Source organism: Elgaria multicarinata, chromosome 1 (assembly GCF_023053635.1).
Source record: "Elgaria multicarinata webbii isolate HBS135686 ecotype San Diego chromosome 1, rElgMul1.1.pri, whole genome shotgun sequence".
Lineage (NCBI taxonomy): Eukaryota > Metazoa > Chordata > Lepidosauria > Squamata > Anguidae > Elgaria > Elgaria multicarinata.
In genome coordinates this window covers 143,107,803-143,131,865 of record NC_086171.1, presented here as the reverse complement: position 1 = coordinate 143,131,865, position 24,063 = coordinate 143,107,803, and the positions used below count along the sequence as shown (strand labels likewise).

The window sequence follows — 24,063 nt, the reverse complement described above, 5'->3', positions numbered from 1 at the left end:
AAGAAAACAAACTTCAGCTATCAGCAAGCAGGGCTTCTCGAAGAAACAGAGAAACACACACCTATACACAGTTTGGCCTGCATCAGAAGAATAGGAAGCTCCCCATGCCAGGATAAGCATTAGTGTGAACAAGTCCATGAAGGATCAGGTCAATAGACAGATACAGGGATGTCCACCCAAAGCATTAAACAGCTGCCACCATCTAACCTTTGTCTGTCAGTTAAAATGCCTTTAATAAAACAACCCCCTTAAATTTAGGAATAATTCAGATCTTTTGAAACCTCTGCTCTCCAAATTGTAGGGAGACTTTATAAGGAAAGAGCAATCCCATGGTTTGATTTCTGGGCTCCAATGTTGAAAGGAGGAGTCTGACCTCAGAGACCAGAAACCATAGTCCTTTCCCCCTTGCAGCTGGTCAATTTTTTCTGCTCCAGCTGTGAATGACGCAGCACAGATCTGCAGCTACGGCTGGGCTTTCCCTGCATAAAGACAGGCCCTAAGTCAAGCAGATATTGAACAGTGAACATGAATGAACTCAAGGTGCAGTATTATTATCATCGTCTTCATCATCTTTTAAGGAAATCAGAATTTACGTGCTATTTAAAAAGTAGAAAGAAACAAAAAGTGAAAAAATACAAGTAGGGCTGTGCTCCACTTCATTTCAGAGCACAGAAGCAATAGCGATTAGCTCTGAAGCACCTCTGGAAAAGGCGGAGGAGAAGTGAGTCGGGGGGGCTGTGGATCGAGGCGAAGAGGATCGCTTTGATCCAGAGCTCTGAACGCAAGCAGGTAAGTGGGGTGGGGGGACTCATCTGGCACCGGTGCCACCGCCGCAGTCCCTGCAGCGGCGGAGCCAGGTAAGGGGGCAGGGAGGAGGGAGGCTTACCTACATCCATCGCGGTCTTCAATTGAGGCCCTGGTTGAAGCCAGAAGTGAAGGCCAAGGCCCCTTCTGGCTTCAAGTCAGGGCCTCAATTGAAGCCTACGATGAAGGACACAGATAAGGGGGTGGGGGGTTGGCTTCCCTGGCATGCCACCACCGCGTCCATGCAGCGATGGCGGCGGAGCCAGATCTCACTCCGCTCTGCAGAGCAGAGGACGGGTGGATCGGCCCGAAGAGGATCGGCCCCGATCCGGAAGTTCCGGATTTGGCCACGAAGCGGATTGGGTGGGTGGGGGGGTCCGTGCACAGCCCTGTATGAAAGCATTTTAATACCTGGTATTTGACCAGCAGTTACTTGGGTTCCCTCAACCCAAAATAGAACTTTTGCTTTCCCCATTCTAAAGGTGGGGTAACACATGTCTTCCTTGGAAGAAAGTAGGGCTGTGCATGGACCCCCCCAATCTGCTCTGGATCCTGATCTGGACCTTCCAGATCAGGTCTGCTCCAGTTTGGGTCAATCTGGATTTGATCCGATCCACTTCACTGCGGATCCAGATCTGTTTTCTCCCACATAGTCTTCCATTGCAAATGTAAAATGTGTATAACTTTTTTAGTTTTCAAGTTAGAAATATGAAAATGGGCACCATGATAGTTTCTAAATAGATCCTTTGTCATGGCCACTTTGAAGGAAATGGGATCATCCCCTGATTTGGGGAGAAATTTTAAAAGATTCCCCCCATTTACAGAAATGTAGTTATCTCTGTCATTTTTCAAGATACACACATGTAACTGGGCACTACGATAGCATCCACATAGGACCTTCGGCATGGCCAATTTGAAGGAAATCAGATCATGTCCTGATTTTGGGGGGATTTTTTTTTAAAAAAATCTGTCCCGTTTGCAGAAATGTAGTTATCTCCATTATTTTGTAAGCTACACACATATAACTGGGCACCATGATAGCTTCCATGTAGGATCTTAGGCGTGGCCACTTTGAAGGAAATCAGATCATGCCCTGATTTTGGGGGGAAATTTAAAGTTAGACCTAAATCAGAATCTTCCTCTCGGGTTAACCACTTCAAAAATGAACACAGGGAACTTCAAGATAGAAATATTAAACAGGGTGAGTGTACAGCACATAGCTGGTCATGTGAGAAACAACTCAGACCTTGCGTTGCCATGCTTGTGTCTCAATACTTTCTAAAAACTTACTTTTTTAATGTCATCCACTCATTTCAAAGTGCTATAACATGCCTTTTCATGATGAGGAAGGACTAATGCCCTGAGTAAAGCAAGACATGCACAAACTGGCCCTCTGAGGCAGGCACTGAGGAGGAGAGGCAGCAGGCGGCTATGTCCCTGAAGCACTGGGAGCAAGCATGCCATAGGCTTGTGGGGTTGACCCACCCAGCCCATCTACATCTTCCTGGCACCAGGAGGGCAGAGGGGCAGGTATCGAGGTGCTACACGATGTACGAGTAAGCCATAGATCTCTGAGGAACTACCCCACAAAGCGGGCACAGAGAGGCAGGCAGAGGCTGGCAGAGGCTGGCAGAAAGGGGCTGGTACATTGCACGAGTAAGCCATAGATCTCTGGGAATCTCCCAGAAGATCCTGCTACCCCACAATGATGACACCCAGGCAGAGGCAGGCAGAGAGGTGGAGATGGCTGGCAGGTGGGTGCTATGCAATGCACAAGTAAACAATACATCCGTAGGTAAATACCACCAGATGTGGCTAACACACAACGCGGGAATCTGGGGAGGTGGGCAGGCAGCACACAGCTCTGTGGGCACAAGTCAGTAAGCAAAGGATTGTTTCCAGGCCATTCAAAGCCAGAAACACAAAACGGCCCTGTGAGGCAGGAACAGCACAGACAGATGCCTTTTGCATCCCATAAATAATAGGAGGCTAGCAGGACAATAGTAAAGCTTTGTGTTCCTTGCTTCAGAGTTGATTGGCTACACTGTAAACACAGCAATTTTTAAATCATCATCATCATCATCATCATCATCATCATCATCATCATCAATCACAACAAGAATTAGAACAAAAAGCCTGCCTGACTTCATTTCCAGTATTGGAAAGTGGATGTGCCCAGTGGCCTAATCACAGTAGCCTTGGTGGAAGACTGGATAATCTTGTGCTGTACATCAGTGGTGGAAAAGTGGATGATTTCCTGTACGGCATGTCCAATGTTGGAAAGTGGACATGCCCAGTGCCCAGTGCCCTTGAGGACACGTCAGAACCCTCAAAAGGGGAAACAGTGGTCTGTGTGGTGGTAATGTTCTTTTAAGTCAAAGTGTGTCTCAGCACAGCTGAATTCCATTTAATTAATCAAGGTTTGGGTGTTAGCTAGTCTTTGTATCCAGAGTGTGCTGCTGCTTGTTTGGATGTTGTTCATGCTATGGAGAAATAAACATTGTTTGTTTGCCATATGGGAGCTTCATTTGTCTTGGGGCGTTGCTAGACCTACCGGGTGTTCCGTCGTTGAGGAGCGGTGAAAGCGGCTTTTCCCGTTCAGCCGTGACGCCTCATGATCCACACCTGCCTTCGATTTATGGCGGAAGTTTGCGCCGGTTGTGCTGCTGCCGCCGCGAGCACGGTTGCGCAGCCACACCGGCCTGATTGCCGCGGCTTTTTTTTTCGCTCGCTGCACGGTTTGCGCACGTCCGAAAGACCGCAAACTTGCGCAGCCGTCAGCGATGCCGCCGCCGGCCCTGGCGGCGGCAGCGGCGGCAGTGCCAGTGCCAGCTGAAGTGCTGCTGGTGCTGTTGAGGGTCAACATTGATGCGCTCACTTCCTGATGGGGGTCGTGGCGGGTGTCATATGACCCGAGGTCAATCGTCTGCATGGCCACTGTGCCTACATCTCCCATCATGCCTCTGAGGTGTCGGCGGCGATGACCGCCTCTGTGCCCTGTGCCCCATCCCAAGGAGCCAACCCACATCTGGCCGTAGCCATGGCAGCAGCCCACAAACAGCTCTGCCCTCTGCCAGCCTGGTACCCACACTAACAGGCAGCGTACAGCACCGCCATTATGCGGCCACGGTAGCTGCCCACCGCAAGGAGTCACCAGCCACTTTTCCGGTCCTCCGTTCCTGCGCAAACTGTCACTGGGGAAATAAAAAAAAAAAGCCGCTCCGCCGCGCTGCCCCAGCTGCCGGACTGCGCGCAAATGGCGGAGGCGGCTTGACCGAAGCCGCTGACCACTCCCCCTTAGCACGCCTTTTCCTGACCAGTGCCGACCGCAGTGACCTCACATCCTCCCACACGTACTCCAAATTACCGCGGGACAGCAGGAAAAGGCGCACTACAACTCACTTTTTTAAAGTCGGGAGAAAGAGGCTTCACCGCAGGATAACGGCGGATCCTCGTGAACGTCATCTGGAAGCCTCGACGTGGCTGCGGAAGGTAACGCGCGCTAGAGCCTCGTCTAGTAACGCACTTGGACTCTGCTCCATAACTCCAAGTAAGAACCCGACATTACAGTCTGTGCCACTATAGTCTACCTCCCAGTTCTTTGGGTGCTCCTGTCTAGGTTCTTGGCTTTGAGAAGCCAACTGACGCATTAACTTGTGCAAGACTGCACTTTTACTGTCAGCCTCTCCTGTTCTCCCACCTCACCGGGAGGTAGACTACAGTGGCACAGTTCACTGTTTCCCCTTTTGAGGGTTCTGATGTGTCCACAAGGGCACCGGGCACATCCACTTTCCAACATTGGACATGCCGTACAGGACATCATACACTTTTCCACCATTGCTATCCAGTTTCCCACCAAGGCTACTGTGGATACCTTGCAGTGCTGTGTTGCCTATCTTTTATTTTACTTTGTATATTATTTAAAAGATTGGTCAGTGGGTTACTTTACTGGAGCAACGTAAGGTTGTGTGAGTTTGCTCGGGCTACTGCTTCACCAATCCACTCCTCACTGACCAAAGTCCTACCCAAAGACAAAGAAAGAAAAGTGTCTGGCTTAGTCCCCCCATCCAACATTGGGATTGAAGGATGATTTACATGGGGTGATTACTCAGCACAATTGGGAGATGAAGCTGTCTATCAACGCCGAAAAAAGCTTATTCCCCCCTCCCCCTTTTACCCATTAAATAAAAAATCATTGCAACCCAACCGCTGAATGTATATTCCTGAAAATCTATACAAGTGACCCCCAATGAGCAGTCTCTAAGCTCAGTAATTTTCAGGGCTCCATCTTTAAAAATAAAGAAGTCATAGGCATTTTTTTGCCCAATACAATCCTATGGGGGAAAAACATTCAAAATGGCAATCGGAGCTCCGGATCAAGGTGCAGCGATCCGAGGTAAAGCGAACCACTTTGCTTCGATCTGGAGCTCACTAGACCTGATCTGGATCCATATTTAGTGGGTCCAGATCGGGTTGCTCCACTCCGGGTTCAGGGATTCGAAACAGAGCAGAGCACAGCCCTAAAAGTAAGGAATCTGGAAGGATTTCCAGGACCTAGTGAAATGTGGTCAAGTTAGTCAAGTAAACCTTTAAACCCTGCTAGTCGCTTCACAGAGTCACTATACCAGAAAGCAATTATTCCACAGCACATCCTCCTCTTTAAACTGTAGTTTTAATACACCTGTAGAATACTGGCTTGCTAAACAACACACACACACACACACACACACACACACACACCAGCATCATGGCACCTTTGAGATTAATTTGCTTCAATGTGGCATGAGCCACATTGCTCAGATGCAAGCATAAAAACTGGGAGTGTTTTTGAAAGAGATGTTAAGAACTGTATTCAATTGTATTTCCTGCATCGAAAAATCAAAACTGGAGCCATACAAAGATAAGAATGCATATATTTCTTTCTGCTTGTTGTATCATATTAAGGTCACCAGAAGTATTTCAATGAGGAGCTCAGGGAGATTTAGAAAATATCCTCCCTGGAGCAGGTGATGGAGCAACGTATCCACTCCCCAAGACACACTTTTACATGCTGCTCTGAAATTAGTTGTAATTATTGGGTCTAAAGTCATTCAATACAAAAATATTACAGTATGGCATTATATTAATTTAAAAACAGTAGGGGAAAAGAAAAATAATGCTATTCTACCTTGAATTTCTGGATGTATGGCCATGTATAGCAAAGCCCAGCGCAGAGTTGTGGAAGTTGTTTCAGTTCCAGCAAAAAACAGGTCCAGCACTGACTGTAGGAGGCTTTCATCATGGAAACTGGAAGCGACGTCCTCCTTAGGAAATGAATATGTAGCAGCATGTAAAGCTTTGACTATAAATGCAACCGCAACATCAGCCATTGCTGTCATTGTGAGTCAAGATCTCTCTTCAGGGTCTTATACAATCAAATCAATCAACATTGAGTTTTTAATATGGGGGAAGGGAACAAACTCCAAGCTAGCAAAACACCAAAATTAACAGCCATGTATTCACTATCACAACAGACTAGCAGATGGAGGGTTCAGTTAACCCCCGACACCACCAGCTAGCTTGCAAGATATGCACACGTGCATTTAACTCACATGCTGCTGTGATTCCAGCAATATTGGCAGTGGACAAGTGCAGAAATCCCACCCCATGGAAAACACTATTTCATGTGCACAGACCCCTCACTCATTTGACTGAATTCCTACAGAATCAATGGGAACTCCAGCCCTATCCAGGCATTCTGAAGTGTGTGTTTTAAACAGTGAGAGGGACCCTCCAACCCTCGCCCACTCCATCATCGGCCTCATTGCCCAACGCGTGTAGAGAGTGACTGTCTGAAACGGAGACCCTTTTCTATCCACGGGATTCTCCACAATACACAGAGTGTGTAGAGAACCCCCATGGATAGAAGGAGCTCTCTGCTTCAGACAGTCCCCCTCCACATATATAGAACATCAAAAGCAATGATAGAGGAGGGCAGAACTAACACGCTCCCCCTCCTCACATGTTTAAACAACACACTTTCAGAATGCCTGAATAGGGCTAATGTGGAAGTAAACCACTGGAGACTATTTGGACAAATCAATTGGCCGTTTCTTTCACATTGTGTCTCTGTCTTCTCCTACAAATCAAGCAACTAAATCCACCCTGCCCCTGATTTTGTTAATTACCTTGGCCATTTCATTTAGATACGCATCAATGAAATCTCTGGGTTCCAGTGGGTTCCGGTCTTCCTTGTGCTTTTCAATGATTTCTCTCACAAATGATTTGAACTGTCTCCAGTTTTTAATAATGGTCTGATGGGGTCCTGGTAAGCGTTTCATGAGGGCTGGAAAGTTATCATACAGCTGGGGGAAACAAACACTGCAATTATATTGTGTTTAGGAGGGGGGAATTGAACATCTACTAAACCTCACAAAACATAGGGCAGATCTACACCAAGCAGGATATAACACTTTGAAAGAGGTTTGAAAATGGTATACGTAATGTGTCCTGGGCTCCAACAGTTGTCAATACTGTTATAAAGCAGTAGTGTAGATCCTGCCACATTTGAAAGGATTGTATGCACTAGTGACTGAGCACCCACTGGGATGCTGCTTAAAATGGTATCCCCATGGTGAATTCACAACTCCTTTGTTATAATATGAATTGCAGAGCTTGAGGATCTCTTCTCAATCCTCCCAGAATTCAGGACATGGAAGTTACAGGAAGCCAGAGTCCGGCTGGACATCGGGAAAAACTTCCTGACTGTTAGGGCAGTACAACAATGGAACCGCAATTACCTAGAGTGGTCGTGGGCTCTCCCGCACTAGAGGCATTCAAGAGGCAGCTGGACAGCCATCTGTCAGATATGCTTTAAGGTGCATTCCTACATTGAGCAGTGGGTTGGACTCAATGGCCTTATAGGCCCCTTCCAGCTCTACTATTCTATGAAATTTATAAACATGCTCAAAATATCCATTGTTATATAGCAAATTATAAGGAATGCCAACAGGCACACAACTGCATAACAATTTTACCAATTAAATTGGACAGTAGTAGTATGAAGATTCAAAATAATGACTTCTATTTTATAAAATCAATTAGAACAATTCAAACATACAAATTTGTGAAGATGACAAAATATCAAACAAATAGTCACTTTTTACGATATCTTAACAATAAAATTATAACAACAGACTGGATATTCTTGATGTATTAAATTATTAATTATTATAACAGGATTCCGGTTATCTTTCCCGTTTCGTCATTTCAGACTTCTTTGGATGTACAATCTTTCAGGTCTGTGAATAGATAAACATTACTTGAGTAAATAAACTTGCTGGGTGCCAAAATTAACTTTCAGAAGAATCCTCCGGGAAAAAAACATTCAAAAAAAGGGTTCCAAAAAAGCACTCGGATTCCATATATGGATTACATGTGGATAAAGCACTCACAGCCACATGCCATATAGCCGTGGGGGTGTAGACAGAGGATCTCCCTAAATAACCTCCAGTTTTCAGACAGGGAAATTCTTTCTGCGTAATAATGAGAATTCTTTAGCTGTCAAGTAAATTTATAGAGACCAACTATGGAGGAGAGTCTCAACATCAAACCTTGTGTCCCGACTGAAAATTCATTAGCTTACAAGTGGCAAACAAACAGTCCATCAGGTGATCCCGCTCAGGCTTGTTCATTAGAGTTATATATATATATGAGGCTTAAAGGTACAGCAACATGGTTATTCTTCATGCTGATTGGCAAGAAATCTGGTCTTGTTAATGCAGGTTGATACACAATCAAGAAAATATGGTCCTATTAATGAGGATTAATGCACAATCATGAAGTCACTTCCCAAGGAAGGATGATAGTTCCAAGCTGGCATTTAAACCATGAGGATGTACTGAGTTGAGTTTAAAAATCCATTCAGCTTCTTTTCTTAAAAGGATGTTATCATGGTTATGCCAATTATACTTGTGGGGATATATTTTTTCTATAACAAGAAACCAGAAATCATATCTGTGAGCCTTTTCAATGAAGTGTTGAAACATTGATGCATCTGCTACTCTATGTTTTAATTTGGAACGGTGTTCCAAAATGCATGTTCTAATGCTCTGTGTAGTCTTGCCAATGTAAAGAAGTCCACAAGGACGAATAATTATATAGATTAGGGGTGTGCACAGACCCCCCGCTCCGCTTCACTTGCAGATCCGCCATTTTCCGGATCGGGCCGCTCCGCCCCGCCCCCGCTCCGCCCACTTCCGCTCCGCTCCGCCCGGAGCTCCGGATCCGGATCCGGAGCTCCGTTTCCCCCCCCCATAGGCTTGCATTGAAAGCTAAAAAATTATACAACTTTTTTTCTGTTCAAGTTAGAAACCTCATGTTTGGCACCATGACACCTCATGGGGATATACACACGCATGCCAAGTTTCAAAGCAATCCCATCATCCCCTGATTTTTGGCGAATTTTTGAAAATCGGGCACCCCACACACACCATCCCTGCGAGGTGGGCAGGGGAGGAGGGAGGGAAGGCAGGCAGGCATGCAGCTGGCATTTCTGGGGGCATAAGGAAGTGAGCCAAGGATAAGCCAGTAATGCATATAAAATGGAATAAATCAATCAATAAACAAAGGAGGGGTGGAATTAAAAGCAGCAGTGTTGCTCAATAAACAACAAGAAGAACTTTTTTTAAAAGGCTATATCTGTCTTTTACCAGCAATAGGGGGACGTGCCCGGGGGAGGGGGAAGTAGCTGCCAGTTCAAGACAATGACAGCCACCAACAGCTCCGAGAAGAAGTAAAACGCTCACTTCGACTCAGAACAGGCATTGCTCCACCACTGAAAAGTGACCATTCACTTCAACTCATGAGAGGCATTGCTCCACCGTTTTACTCTCTTTGGAAGGCTCTATGGCCTTCCAGTGCAAGAGAGAGTGGGGGCACGTCCACGATGAGATGCCCTAGGGGAGCTCATCCCCTTGCACCACATCGATTCAGTTGTTCCCCAAGGTTAGGGTGGGGAGCAGTGCTGTGTTTTTCTATCTCTTATTCTTGGCTTAGTATATGATTTCAGGTTGTGTTTGTGCATTTGGTGGGGCTACTGTGTTAAAAAACACGGGGAAAAGCCCGTTCAGATGAAGAAAGAGAAGTTTCCCAGAATCCCAAGTTACCTGTTTTGCCTATGCCCTCCTCCAACTTTGGGATCATCATGACCGGGAGCTGACTCTGCCCCTCAGCCCTTTGAAAAAGGTATTTTTCCCGCCGATTTTTTAAAAACGTCTAGCCCGCGACCCGTACGATGCAGAAAGTTGAGAGTGGTCTCAAAATGACCCCCATCCACGACTCTCTGTGCACAAGAATTTTCAGAACGATAGCTTAAACCCCCCCCAGTTATCCCCGATTCTTTCCCTCAATGCAATCCTATGGGCGAAAAGCCGAAACGCAGTTTGAGCCGCGCGGTTGACCCGATTTTTAAAAAAATATTGCACGTGAACCACAGCACGCAGAAAGTTGAGAGTGGTCTCAAAATGACCCCCATCCACGACTCTCTGTGCACAAGAATTTTCAGAACGATAGCTTAACCCCCCCCCCCAGTTATCCCCGATTCTTTCCCTCAATGCAATCCTATGGGCGAAAAGCCGAAACGCAGTTTGAGCCGCGCGGTTGACCCGATTTTTTAAAAAATATTGCACATGAACCACAGCACGCAGAGAGGTGAGAGTGGTCTCAAAATGACCCCCATCCACGACTCTCTGTGCACAAGAATTTCCAGAATGATAGCTTCAAAAACAACGTAGTTATGCGCGATTATTTGCCGCAATGCAATCCTATGGCGAAATGTTTTCAAGATGGCGACCGGAGCGCTCCGCCTGAACTCGGAGCTCCGAAAAATGGTCGCTTCTCTTCGCCTTGCTTCTAGGGGGTCCGCGGTCCGCTCCTACTCCGCCTCTGGGTAAGGCGGAGCAGGCCAATCCGCTACTGCTTCTACGCTCCTAATCGGAGCGGAGCACATCCCTAATATAGATCACCCATTTGGTTGCACAGTTAGAAAAGTGATACAATTTGAAGAGCCGATGGTCTCTGGGGTGTTCAAATATCTTAGTTTGTAGGGTTAATATGCAGACTGAGCATCCCCCACATTTAAAATGTCCTCTCCTCTCTGCTTTGTTGATGACTGTACTGGGGTATCCCTTATCCATGAGTTGATGCCTCATCGTCAGTTTAGTCTTAGCATATTCCTCAGGATGGGAAGAATTCCTTTTGAGACGTAGATACTGTCCAAAGGATAGACTAGTTCATAACTGAGATGAATGATGAGATGAAAAATGTAGTAGTGAATTTCTGTCTGTTGGTTTGGTATATGCTTTGATGAATAACCTGTCTAGCTCTCGGTATACAATTGTGTCCAAAAATGGAATCTGTGATTTGTGCGTATGAAAAGTGAATTTAACAGTGTTGTGGGTGGTATTTATCCATCTGAAAAACTCTTGTACCCTAGATTCATCGGAAAATATCAAAAATATGTCATCTATGTAACGTTTGTAAAAGAAAAGGTCCTCATAAAAGGGATTATTTTCAGCATTACAAATAATTGTTTCTTCAAGATGTGCCATAAATAAATTGGCCACACTTGGGGCAAAAGGAATACCCATAGCCACTCCTCGAATTTGGAAATAAAATTGGTCAGCAAACCTGAAATATTTTTTTTGTAAAATGACCTCTATCAAACTGAGAAGGAAAAAAGTTGGTGGGAGAGGATCTTCCCTCTTGTTAAGGAACAATTCTACAATCGTGTGTGCTTCCTCATGAGGGATGCTAATATATAATGAGTTTACATCCATGGTAACCAAGACAGATTGAGATGCAATTGAAAGGCCCTCCACTTTATTAATGAAGACTTTAGTAATGAAGCCTTTAAATATGAAAGAATTTGAAAAACAAAAGGGTGTAAGAAGTGGTCCACATACTGGGACAAGGGTTCCAATATTGAATTGGACCCAGAAATTATTGGACGACCTTTTGGTGGGAAACCAGGCTTGTGTATCTTCGGAAGTATATAAAAGATAGGTACACTGGGATAAGAATTCTGCAAAAAATTGGATGTTGTTTCATCAACAAAGCCCAGTAGCATTGCTTCTACCACAGTGGCTCTGATAATTGATGAAATACGTTTTGTAGGGTCAGAGGAGATGGATTTATAACAGGAGGAGTCATTTAATTGTCTGTGAACCTCCTGTAAGTAATCCTTATCCAGTAGTAGGATGCACCCCTCTTTGATAACAATAGAACTGTCTTTGGATAACTCATAGATGATTAAATAGACATAATATTCTAGGATCAAGTGCTTGAATGTACCCTGTGTAAAAAATGGACTGTATTTACTGCTAATGCAGCATGACTGTAATAGACCTTTAAGCAAACAGAAATGAGATGAAATGCTTATTTCCAGAATGTGGCAGGTCTGCCCAGAGGGGAGCTCCACTAATTTGTACTGTCTCAGACAAAAGCATTTCCACTCATTTCCTACTTTGCTTTAGGCTGTGCCCATAGTGGGCGCTGCTGGTGCAATAGAAACAATGGGAGCAGAGTGGCAGTATAGGATACTTCTCCCCCACCCCTCCCCAAATCCAAATTCTTCTCTGTGGAAAGCTAGTGTATTAGAAAATTGTCTTCTGGCACAGAATCATAGAATAGTAGAGTTGGAAGGGGCCTATAAGGCCATCAACCAGCCCCCTGCTCAATGCAGAAATCCAGCTTAAAGCATCCCTGACAGATGGTTGTCCAGCTGCCTTGAATACATGATCTCATGATTCCCCACCTGGAAGCCGTAACTGTGCCAGACACATGATTTTTATCTTTTGGGTAAAAATACATCTTTACTGTCACCCTTGATTGCCTGAATAGGGGACTTGACACAATAGGAAAAAGAGAATGACTGAGGAAAACTAATCAGAGATTTGCGAGAAGAATGTTTTAGTTAGTGAAAAAAATGGTTTGGATGTGGTTGCCCATTAGATAGTTTCCATACCATGCTCCAAATACTTGTTTGCATCTTCATTGTCTTATCAAGCAGCTGTAATAACTTCTGGAATTGACTGTCATGGTATTCAAAGCGGCCCCCGAAAATAATGGAACAGATGATATTCGAAACGGCATTATTAATCTGAAGGTGAGGGTCAAACGGTTGCCCTGGAGAGAAAAAAGATGGCAGAAGAAATATTAGAATCATTATTATTATTATGGGTCTCATTTAACAAAAAGATAACATAGCGGAAGAGGTGGGACATTTGAATAAAACGAAGCATTAACTAAAGCATTAACAAATCCAGTAATTAAAATGAGTAGCATAGGACTCTACTTAAGAGTTATGTATGTGGTATTCTGCACATTTGCATTGTCAAGAAAGCATCTTTCTCCTTTATATTTCAGAGCACCATCCTATGTATGTTTAGGCAGAAGAAAAGCCATTACTCTGCAGCAGGAGGGCAATCTTTCAGGAAGACTGAGAGAAAAAGGGCAGTTAGCAGAAAAAAGAGAAAAACAACAACACTCAGTGGTGCAAAAGTGTTTATGAAAACTTGTGTTGGCAACTGCCATGCCACCACCTCACACACAAAGCTTTGATGCGCACACATCCCTCAGGCTAAGCATCACCACTTAAAATACCTGAGGAAAGGGTAAAAAGAAAAGTATAACCTTTCCCTTATGGCAGAAGTGAAAAGGATAGGAGATTTGGAAAAGGCTTTTCTGTGAATATAGCAGGCTGAAGGTTTAATGTAATGTGCTCATTTATGAACCAATAGAGCAGGAGACACAGCCAAACTTTTATGGCAGCAAAATAAAGAAAATGCTTATTGTTGTTTACAGTTCTTAGTTCCTTCAAATTCTATTCCAGTCCTGCCTATTCTTAATAATACTGGTAGTAACCAATCTAATAACAACAATCCTTAGTTCCTATGATCTTATTTTCACTCACTCCTCACACAACTCCTGACAAGAAATCACACAGCTAAACACATCTACTCTCCAAACTCAATCACCAACCAAACACCTCAGACCACTCAGCTCCCCCATATATATACTCCTCCCCCTTTTCACAGCATCACCAGCCACACCCACTCAGTCCAACATTCCATACTCTCTAGACATACTCACGCAGACATACCCAAGGAACTAAAAATGTGGGTAATGCCACAGCAACTGTTTGGGCCCACTATTTATAAAAATACTACAGCCTCCATATAGTTGTTGTCTTATTCCCCTTCCACTGTTGTTGGTAGAGTGGAATTTCTTTAAAAAATTCAATTCACTTTTCTTTAAAATATTTTTTATTTGCTAATATCGTATGGAAGTTTATAACACAGCGCTCAGAATGGGAAAGGAGGGCACAACTGCCGTCTGGAGTAAAAGCAGCATCAACAGCAGTGAATTTCTGAGACATGTGTGTGCATGTAAGTGTGCACATGGACAAGCAATCCCCTCAGCATGACTAGAAACTACCACTTCTGTTTACTGGTCTGTGCTTCAACCCATTCCCCTTCATCCTCTGCTCCCCCCTTTCCCCTTAATCATTTGGGTTATTAAGGTCCCTTTTTGGGTTCAAGTGCTTCGGAACCGAGTGTTTAGCAGGAGGCTATGGAATCGAATGGGAGTGAAATTCTGGTTGATAAGCAGGACTGTCTTTCATGGATAGAAGACAGTTTTGCTGCCTGAAGCCTGAGAAGCAGGCTCAGCCTGGTTCTTGCCTCCCTTTTCAGAAGAAGGGTTCTCTTTTCTCTTTTTGAACATATTTTTCCTTGGCGTTTAAACTATTTGGGGCAATCTTCTCCAGACCATTTTCTCTGAGCCACCTGCTCCTGAGCAACTTGGTGTAATTCTCGCCCTCTATTTTATTTTGCTCACTCACCTCCCCACCTGGATTTGAGACTCAGGCCATAGCTAGACCTAAGGTTTATCCCTGGATCATCCAGGGGTCAAAACTGTTCATCTAGGTGACACACAGGGGATCCAGTGCTCAGGCAGGGGTGAACCCTGGATGATCCCGGGATAAACCTTAGGTCTAGCTGTGGCCTCAAAGACCGAGGAGAAGTGTAGGTGCATGGAGGTTAAGTTGAAAGCAAGCACAATTTGTCACATTGCACAACATCATGACTGATCATGCAGCATGTCAGATAAGGCATCAGTCTTTGCTTCCTATTTCCTGTCTTTGTGGAATTTGGACCAAGGTAAGAAAACCTTATCTTCTGGTGTGTGTGCGATTCATTCCTTAGTTTGATTGCAACAACTAATAAAACCAGCACTCCAAACGATTTACCTGCCTCTTGTTGTTGCTGTTTCTGCAGTCCTAACCAAACCATCATAATCTTTGGGATGCAACTATAGCCTTCAGGGTACATATGGAGTTCCGCACCAGCCGACATTCCCACATGACCTTCCAGGTCACTAAAGTCCCAGGCATCACAAGGGATATGCATATGTTGGCTCATCTACACCAAGCAAGATATTCCCACTATGAAAGTGGTATATAAGGGCAGGAGCCACACTACTGCTTTATAGCAGTATCAAAATGCACTGACAACTGTTGGAGCCCATTGATACATACCATTTACCACTTTCATACTGTTTTCACGCCATTATATCCCGCTTGGTGTAGATGTGTCAGCTTTCAACTGACATTTACCAAATCATGGAGTAGCCCCAGCTCAGGCAGAGCTAGAGCACTAACACAGTTAAAATATTGTTGAGCTTCTGCATACAAGCTAGAGCGCTAACACAGTTAAAATATTGTTGAGCTTCTACACACAAGCTAGAGCGCTAACACAGTTAAAATATTGTTGAGCTTCTGCACACAAGCTAGAGCGCTAACACAGTTAAAATATTGTTGAGCTTCTACACACAAACTAGCTGCTGAAACATCATCACCATATGAGTTCTTACCTTTCTCCTCTTCAATTGCATCCGTTAAGTATCTGCTCTCTTCCTGTATTCGTTCTTCTAAACTTCTTTTGCCCAAACCAAAGTTTCTTAGCGTTGATAAGGCAAATCGTCTTTGTTGTTTCCAGTGAAGTCCTTTGGAGTTGAGCAGACCTAGATGGAAAGAGTTGTCATATTACATTGGAAAGATGGCTAATATGACACATGTCTGTAAGGAATTTTGTGAAGATTACAGTTTGTTAGTGGATTTTATCTGGTTGCCCTTCATTCTGCTCTTACTATTCTGATTTTGCTGCTACTATTGCTTCTTTATTGCTGCTTTTTGTGTGTTTTGCTGCTTGGGATTGGTTTGTACAATTATTCCATGAGTCACATCAGTCACCAGCATCACATTAGTTTTTTAATTTTTTTTTACAGAAAGCCTTCAGAAATTAGGCCTACCAAAATACTTCCATGCCAACATCCAGAAAGCAGTCATACTTAAATCATGTTCAATAGTCAGGACATTTCTGAATCAGTAAAAGACTTGGCAAAGCCCATCATGTTCATCTAAAAAAACCACCACGAGCAAGAAAGGAGAGGTAAATAATGATGTTGTTTCTGTTGTTGTTGTTGTTGATGATGATGATGATAATAATGGCAACCCTGTTAATTTTTAAGAATATTTTAAAGAAGGTTGAACAATTATCAGCCATTGTTACAAAATATACATCATGCCAATTATATCAAACAAATTGGAGAGGAAGGTCTATGGGTCAAAATGCATTATTTAATAGGAATATCACCCCCAAATCATCCCTCCCAACTCTCACACAGAAAATGACAGCCCTCTCCCCACATACACTGCAAACATGCACATGCATCCATTCATAGTCAAACACCCTGTGCACCCCATTCAGACATCAATACACCCACACACTGCCAGCATGCACACGCGGACACACACTCAGGATAACCCACTCCAAAACATACCCACGTGCGCATCCATTCACTCAAACATCCCATTCATCTTATTCACCCATACTCTCTCTCAAACACACATGTTAGTCTTACCTTCTATTTGCTGCTTCTTCTTCTACATCGGCGCTGGGGGCAGGGCCAGAAGTTCAGGAACGTGTCTTCCAGCTCCTTCCCCCAAGGGCCGATTTTGCCATTCTTTTGCGCTGGCGCAATTGTGCCACCGCAAGAGAAGGCTACGTCAGTGCTGGGGCAGGGGAATGCATCTTCCAGCCCTTTCCCCCGAGTGAATTGGGGCCCAGTCCCAATTGCCCAGGAGACCTCCATTTTTCTGGAGGTCTTCAGGGTTTCCCGGTGCATGTGGTCACATGCAGGGAGCATCTGCATGGTTCAGATTACTGCTACTAAAATGTGTGTTAAAATTTTGGAATATCCCTAATGATGGAGCTGCTTCCATCAATGGAACCAGGAGAGGGACAATTCCCTTTCTGCTTTCCTGCTATAATAATATGCTTTATGGGGTTGGGGAACCTTCCTGAGCACAGTTTGGAGAGGGATGGTGGTTGGAGGGGGCGGGGATGAAGAGGAAGGGAGGAAGTCCCATTGCAGCAGGGGAGTTCCATTTATACAATTTTGGCAATTCTATTAAAAAACAGCAAGTATGAAAGTAGCCAATATTTTTGGATTTCCAGGACTTATTACATAAGAAATTAAATGTTTTGGCAAAGGATAATAATTGCTATTGTGCAATCTTTCACCATCTCTATAGTCCAAGAATTATAAGTTGAACTACAACTCAGATCATACCCAACTGGCAGCCCATACCAGCTGGGGATGGTGGGAGTTCTAGTCTAACACACTTGGAGTACGCCAGGTAATCCAAAGATTCGCACAATTCATGTTACCTGGAAAAAGAAATCCAAGGAATTGGACCTTATTAAAAGAAACTCACCAAATGACCCAAACACTTCATTCATGAGAGGAAATTCTGGACGATCTAAAAAATTTTCCCCTTGATGGACAAGGGCTTCCTTCACTAGATGCAGCCCATTCACAACCACTGTTCGCGTGTTTCCAAACTGCATGATGAATATATTTCCATATTTTTCTCTAAGCTGGATGGAAGATGAGGAAGAATGGAAAAAACAACTGGATACATTTCAGATTAATATCTATTTGGTGCTCATAGAATGCCTGTATGCAGGAAGGGTAACTTTCATTGCCATCAAATAATATATGGTCTCAAGAAAGGCAGATACGAATCGGGTCGAGGGCAGTGGAGTGATGCGGAGCGGTTCACTCATTTTGGACGTTTTTTTAAACATAGGATTGCAATGGACAAAAAATTGCCTATAACTTCTTTGTTTTTAAAGCTAGATCCCTGAAAATTAGTGTGCTTAGACATTGATGATTGGGGGTCATTTGTGTAGACTTTCATAATTTTTCATTGTGCTGTTTGCTTGCAATTAATTTTTATAGAATGGGTAAAAATGAGAGGGGGGAACCTTTTTCCCCCCAGCATTGATAGACAAGTTCCTTTCCCAATTGTGATAAGTGATCAGCCCATGTGAAGCATCCTCCAATCCCAATGTTGGAGGGGGGATTAAGCAAAAAAGGATACTGAGTAACTTTTCTTTCTTTGTCTTTGGGTTGGACTTTTTCAGTGTGTAGTGGATTGGCAACACACAACACTGCAAGGTACCCACAATAACCATGGTGGACAACTGGATAGCAGCGGTGCAAGTGGATGATCTGTACAGCATGTGGACATGCCCAGTGCCCACTGCCCTTGAGGGAAATCAGAACCCTCGAAAGGGGAACCAGTGGAAACCAATGAGTTGCACGAGTTGATGTGTGACATGGCTTCTCAAAGGCAGGTACCTAGACAGGACCAGCCAAAGGACTGAGAGGGCTGTCACAGTCCACTGTTTCCATGGCACTGGGCACGTCCACTTTCTCATATTGGTAATAAAGTTAGTCAGCTTTTTTGTTCTAATTAAACTTATTGTTGTGATTATTACTATTATTATTGTATTATTTAATAATGGCTGTGTAATCAATCAACTCTGAAGCAAGGAGCACAAAGCTTTACTGTTGTCCTGCTAGCCTCCTATTATTCATGGGATGCAAAGGCATCTCTCTGTGCTGTTCCCACCTCACAGGGCCGGTTTGTGCATGTCTTGCTTTGACTCAGGGCATTAGTCCTTCCTTCGTCATCCTGAAAAGGCAGCTGCATTTTGTATGTGCTGTTGCCATGATGACAGAATCCTCTGCAACAGTGTAGGCTGATTATTATTATTATTATTATTATTATTATTATTATTATTATTATTACAATTATTGGCTGGGCTTACTCTGGAGTGTGTGAACTGTGATGGACCCTGAAAGGATTGTCTATGCAATGGCATCTCTGTTTGATGTGCAGCCTCTTGAAAAACATCACATTATAGCACTTTGGAATGAGTGGATTGCATGAAAGAAATTAAGTTTTTAGAAGTATTGCGACCAAAGCATGGCAACGCAAGGTCTGAGTTGTTTATCCCATGACCAGCTATGTGTTGTACACTCCCCTAGTTTAATAATTTTCTACCTTGAAGTTCGCTGTGTTCATTTTTTAAGTGGTTAATCTGAGAAGAAGATTCTGATTTAGGTTTAACTTTAAAAATTCCCCCAAAATGAGGGTATGATCCAATTTCCTTCAAAGTGGCCAAGCCTAAGGATGTATTTAGAAGCTATCATGGTGCCCAGTTGCATGTGTGTATCTTACAAAATAATGGAGGTACATGCATTTCTGTTAATAAAGGGGGAAATCTTTTAAAAATTCCCAAAAAAATCAGGGGATAATCTAATTTCCTTCTAAGTGGCCATGCCTAAGGATGTATTTAGAAGCTATCATGGTGCCCATTTTCATGTTTCTAACTTGAAACTAAAAAAGTTATAGGCATTTTACATTTTCAATACAAGTCTGGGGGGGGGGGGGAGAGCGGAGCTCCGGATCCAGATCTGCCGTGGAGCGGAGCAGAACAGAGGAGTCCCAAAGTGGAGTGGACCAAATCCGAAAGTTGCGGATTGGGATCCAGAGCGGATCAGGGGTCCGTGCACAGCCCTAATATATATGTACTTTAACAACTGATAAAACGTTACCAATTGATAATATGTTTTACAGATGAAGACCACTTATTTTGTAATGAGTTTAAAGGCTGCAACATTATTATGGAAATGAATTGTTTGTTTTGACTAATTCTATTCGCTCAGCTCCAGAATTACCCTTCTGCCAGTGAAAGGAACCTACCATTGGTAGTACGAGATTTCTGTGTCTTCCCCTCACACCTGAATTCTCTTCTGGATCAACTCTTAAGCTCAAAATTATTGTTACTAGAATGTTTACTATAATGGTGTATTCTGAAGTTGTGGCTCTGAGCCCCTTTGATATACTCCTGCAGAAAAGAGCTATACAAATTAAAGTAACAAGAACAACTCATGTCGTGTAAATATGATGCTGTTTGTCAATATAACATACTAGAAACCTTTGTAGAGTTTTGGATTCCGCAGTTTAAGCTATTTCAAAGTGAATGGACCTACAGCTTGTATAGCCACTCTTCTAGCCTATTAGGAACTCCTTTTGTAAAGTCAGGATTTCATAGAATCAGGGACTTGAAGGGGGCCTTGTGGGCCATCTAGATCACCCCCAAGCTTGGTGCAGGAATTACAGCGTTAGAGCATTCCTACCAGATGCTGTCCAGCCTTTTCCTTAAAAGCTCACCCCTAGGCAATTTGTTCCATTGCCAAACTAGTCGTACCATCAAAACCTTTCTATTAATTTCAACCAAACTCTAATCCCCTGTTCTTATCCTTACCTTTTGTACAGCAAGATGAGGTTTCTTGGAATCAATATGCAGAATATTGCCCAGAAAAGGAAGAGGCACAGGCCCTGGAGGACAATCCCTTGGGCGCCTCCGTTTCATGTAATCAGCAATGAGTAGAAAGGTAGCCAGGAACACCAGAACCACCTGTAGAGACAAACCCCCTTGGAGGACAGCAGGTAAGTGGAACAGCATCTTCACACTCCACTAGTCTTGGTAGGTCTGAACAAACTGCTGTCTATAGAGAGAAACCAAACCAAACCCAGCAGGAGAAACTACGCCCACGCTCTCTGCTAACATTGTATTTTTTTTTACTGCTGCTTCAAGAAAAGTGGACAAAGTTCACATGTTCGAGGCTAATTCACCACACCCACTAATAGACATGATATATATCACCCAACTCGGAACTCCAGCCAGAACAGAGCTTTTCCTTTTGTTATATTTAAGAAGAAGGAGAAAGGGAGAGGAGAAGCTCATCTTTTTTTTTAATTCATATGGATAACCTAAAACATTTTGCTGCCTTACGTGAAAGCCAAAAGTGTTTCACCACCCAGCTACATTCTATGTGTAGTAGTTGACAGAACCAGCAGTTGAATCTTAGTTCATCACTGGGGATGGGGCATCCTCCTCCCCAGCACCTGAACACAGCAGGCTCGATGAGCAGGTAAAGCCCAGGCCAGGTGGCTCACACTGTTTTGTCCTGCAACACCTCACTGCCACCCCCCCATCCCACTGCCTGAGGTGGCTGCCTCACTCTGCCTAATACCAGGGCCAGCCTTGCTAATTCAAATGTGCCTCATTGCTTTCCCAATTAACACTGTCAAGATAAATACTCTTCATGCCCTTCCTTATTTGTGGGATATACAGATCAAATGAGTAAAAATGGATTCTCTACGTTCAGAAGTGGTATACCTCTGGATCCTAGATCCAGGAGACAAATAGCAGCAAGGACATCAGGAACACATAGGAAGAGAATGAACATTAACTCAATTAATAACACTTATTTTGTAATGATTTTAACGGCTACAAAATTATTACTGAATCAAATTGTTTTGGGGGATAGTTTCTGTTGGCTTGCAACCAGAATGGTTATTCCTGGAGGAAAGTGACATGTAATTATGATGGTATTTGTCCATACATCATACTAGAAGCCTTTGCATGTATAGATACTGAAGCTTTAGTGCTCTGCAGGTCAAGCTTCTTCAAAGTGGGTTGGATGTACTCCTTGGAGAGTCAAAGTAGCCTATGAACAACTCTGTGGAGGAAATCCCCTGTGACACCATCAACAACTTCTGTTACGCTGCCATCACCCACTTCCTTTTTATGAGGAAACTTAAAACCTCTTTGTGTGAGAGTGCATATATCATCAACCTTTGTCTGATTTTCTCTGTGGTTTCATTTACCCATTTTTATAAAAAAAAATAAGACTTTGCAAGGTATGATTTAAAACAACAAAACAAAATATAAAGCTTTATTTATAAGGAAAAAGTTACTTTAATTCAATTACATTTCATGTTGTGAACATATATGCACCTCCCTCCACCTCCTAGGGAAAATTTACCAACCCCCAAATCTCTACCCCCCATTCCCAAATTATACCCATCTGACTGCCAGTCCTTATCGGCCTCACAAAGAAAACCCAGTCCTCGTTATGCCCTCTCTCACTCTCAGCTGAAATTGAAACAGCCAATCAGAAGGCACCATTCAAACAGCTCAACACTCTCACTCCCCCCTCCCACCAATTTACTATTTCTTGTAAAAAAAAGGATTTGTTAAAGTAAACCAAGCCCGCAACTAAACACTCATATTTTACAAATTAATTAATTTCATCACATAGCTCCTTGGTAAAGTCAGGATTTCATGAAATCAGGGACTTGAAGGGGGGATCTAGATCAGTCCCCAGCTTGGTGCAAGGATTACAGCGTTAGAGCATTCCCACCAGAGAGCTGTGCAGCCTTTTCTTGAAAACCTCCAATGAGGGAGAGATTACCTTCACCCCATGGCAAAGTACTCTTACCATCAAGGCCTTTCTACTAGTATTCAACCAAAGTCTAAGCTCCTGTACCATAAACCCATGAAGTCTGTCCTCTGGACCAACTGGGAACAGATCTTCTATGCTACAGCCGTACTGTATTTGAAGAGCACTATCATGTTCTCCTTTGGTTTACTCCTCTTCAGGTGAAACATACCATACATCTTTATTGCGATCCATAGATCCATGAGAAAACATCAGACAGTTAGAGCTATTGTCAACTTTCATCTAATACACAGAGAGCTCTAATCCTGGCTGCCACTGTAAGAAATTTAGCAACAGCCAAAGTTACTTTTGAGGACTTATCTTCCAACAGAAACTTAACACAGAATTTGTCTGTACTTCTAGACAGTTTACTCAGCAATGGGGTGATCATAACATGACATGCCTGATTATAAAAGCTACAGGACAGAAGGATATGCTCCATTGTCTCCACTTCCATATTCCTATAAGGGCACCGTTGTTCCTGATAAGGGACACCAACGTATCTGCCCCGAAGTAATTCAATAGAATAAACATTACATCTGGCCTTGGAGAAAGCAATACGATATTTAGGTTCTTTAAATAGTTAGCCAGCTGAAGAGGCCCAACGTAATGAACGTGCAATGCACTGGGAGAGCAAGAAACATAAGAGCGAGTGTGTAAGTCGCAGAAGGCTATGTCCCACAGTCTTTGTTTAACAGATTTAAAAGCAAAATTCAAGCCCAGATTAAGGAGGAGGGAAGAGGAGAGACTGATTGAAGCTGCCTTCCTGGCAAGAAGCTCGGACCAGCTGTTCACATAGTTGTCCTGAGCTAGACACAGAAGCAGACCTGAGCCCCTTCCAAAAACTAACTTCCATCCAAAATTTTAAGGCAGACCACCAAGCCCTAAGTGAAATAGAGCTTTCCCCGGTTTCCAACAAAAGTACGGAATTAGGGACACACTTTGGGAGTTGAAGAAGGGTCCTCAAAAACCTTGTCTGTAGCCTATCTATCTCAGATGTTAATCCCCTTATCCAGATGTTGGAGGCATATAACAGCTAGGCTGCACACTTGGCAGTAAACACTAGGGGTGTGCACGGACCCCCCGCTCCGCTTCACTTGCAGATCTGCCATTTTCCGGATCGGGCCGCTCCGCCCCGCCCCCGCTCCGCCCACTTCCGCTCCGCTCCGCCCGGAGCTCCGGATCCGGATCCGGAGCTCCGTTTCCCCCCCCCATAGGCTTGCATTGAAAGCTAAAAAATTATACAACTTTTTTTCTGTTCAAGTTAGAAACCTCATGTTTGGCACCATGACACCTCATGGGGATATACACACGCACGCCAAGTTTCAAAGCAATCCCATCATCCCCTGATTTTTGGCGAATTTTTGAAAATCGGGCACCCCACACACAACATCCCTGCGAGGTGGGCAGGGGAGGAGGGAGGGAAGGCAGGCAGGCATGCAGCTGGCATTTCTGGGGGCATAAGGAAGTGAGCCAAGGATAAGCCAGTAATGCATATAAAATGGAATAAAT

At 43.8% G+C, this 24,063-nt stretch overlaps 1 protein-coding gene across 1 annotated transcript in view; it reads right to left on the bottom strand.

Annotated features, from left to right (window-relative positions):
* The window catches only part of LOC134404459 (cytochrome P450 2J2-like), a 38,390-nt gene that overhangs the window by 5,087 nt on the left and 9,240 nt on the right, over positions 1-24,063 (bottom strand). Inside the window, exons 3-8 of the mRNA XM_063135194.1 lie at positions 20,529-20,681; positions 17,624-17,786; positions 15,718-15,867; positions 12,809-12,969; positions 6,972-7,148; positions 5,972-6,107 (exon numbers count right to left, since the gene is read on the bottom strand). Of these exons, the coding sequence (XP_062991264.1) occupies positions 5,972-6,107; positions 6,972-7,148; positions 12,809-12,969; positions 15,718-15,867; positions 17,624-17,786; positions 20,529-20,681 (940 nt within the window). The remainder of the gene's footprint in view (positions 1-5,971; positions 6,108-6,971; positions 7,149-12,808; positions 12,970-15,717; positions 15,868-17,623; positions 17,787-20,528; positions 20,682-24,063) is intronic.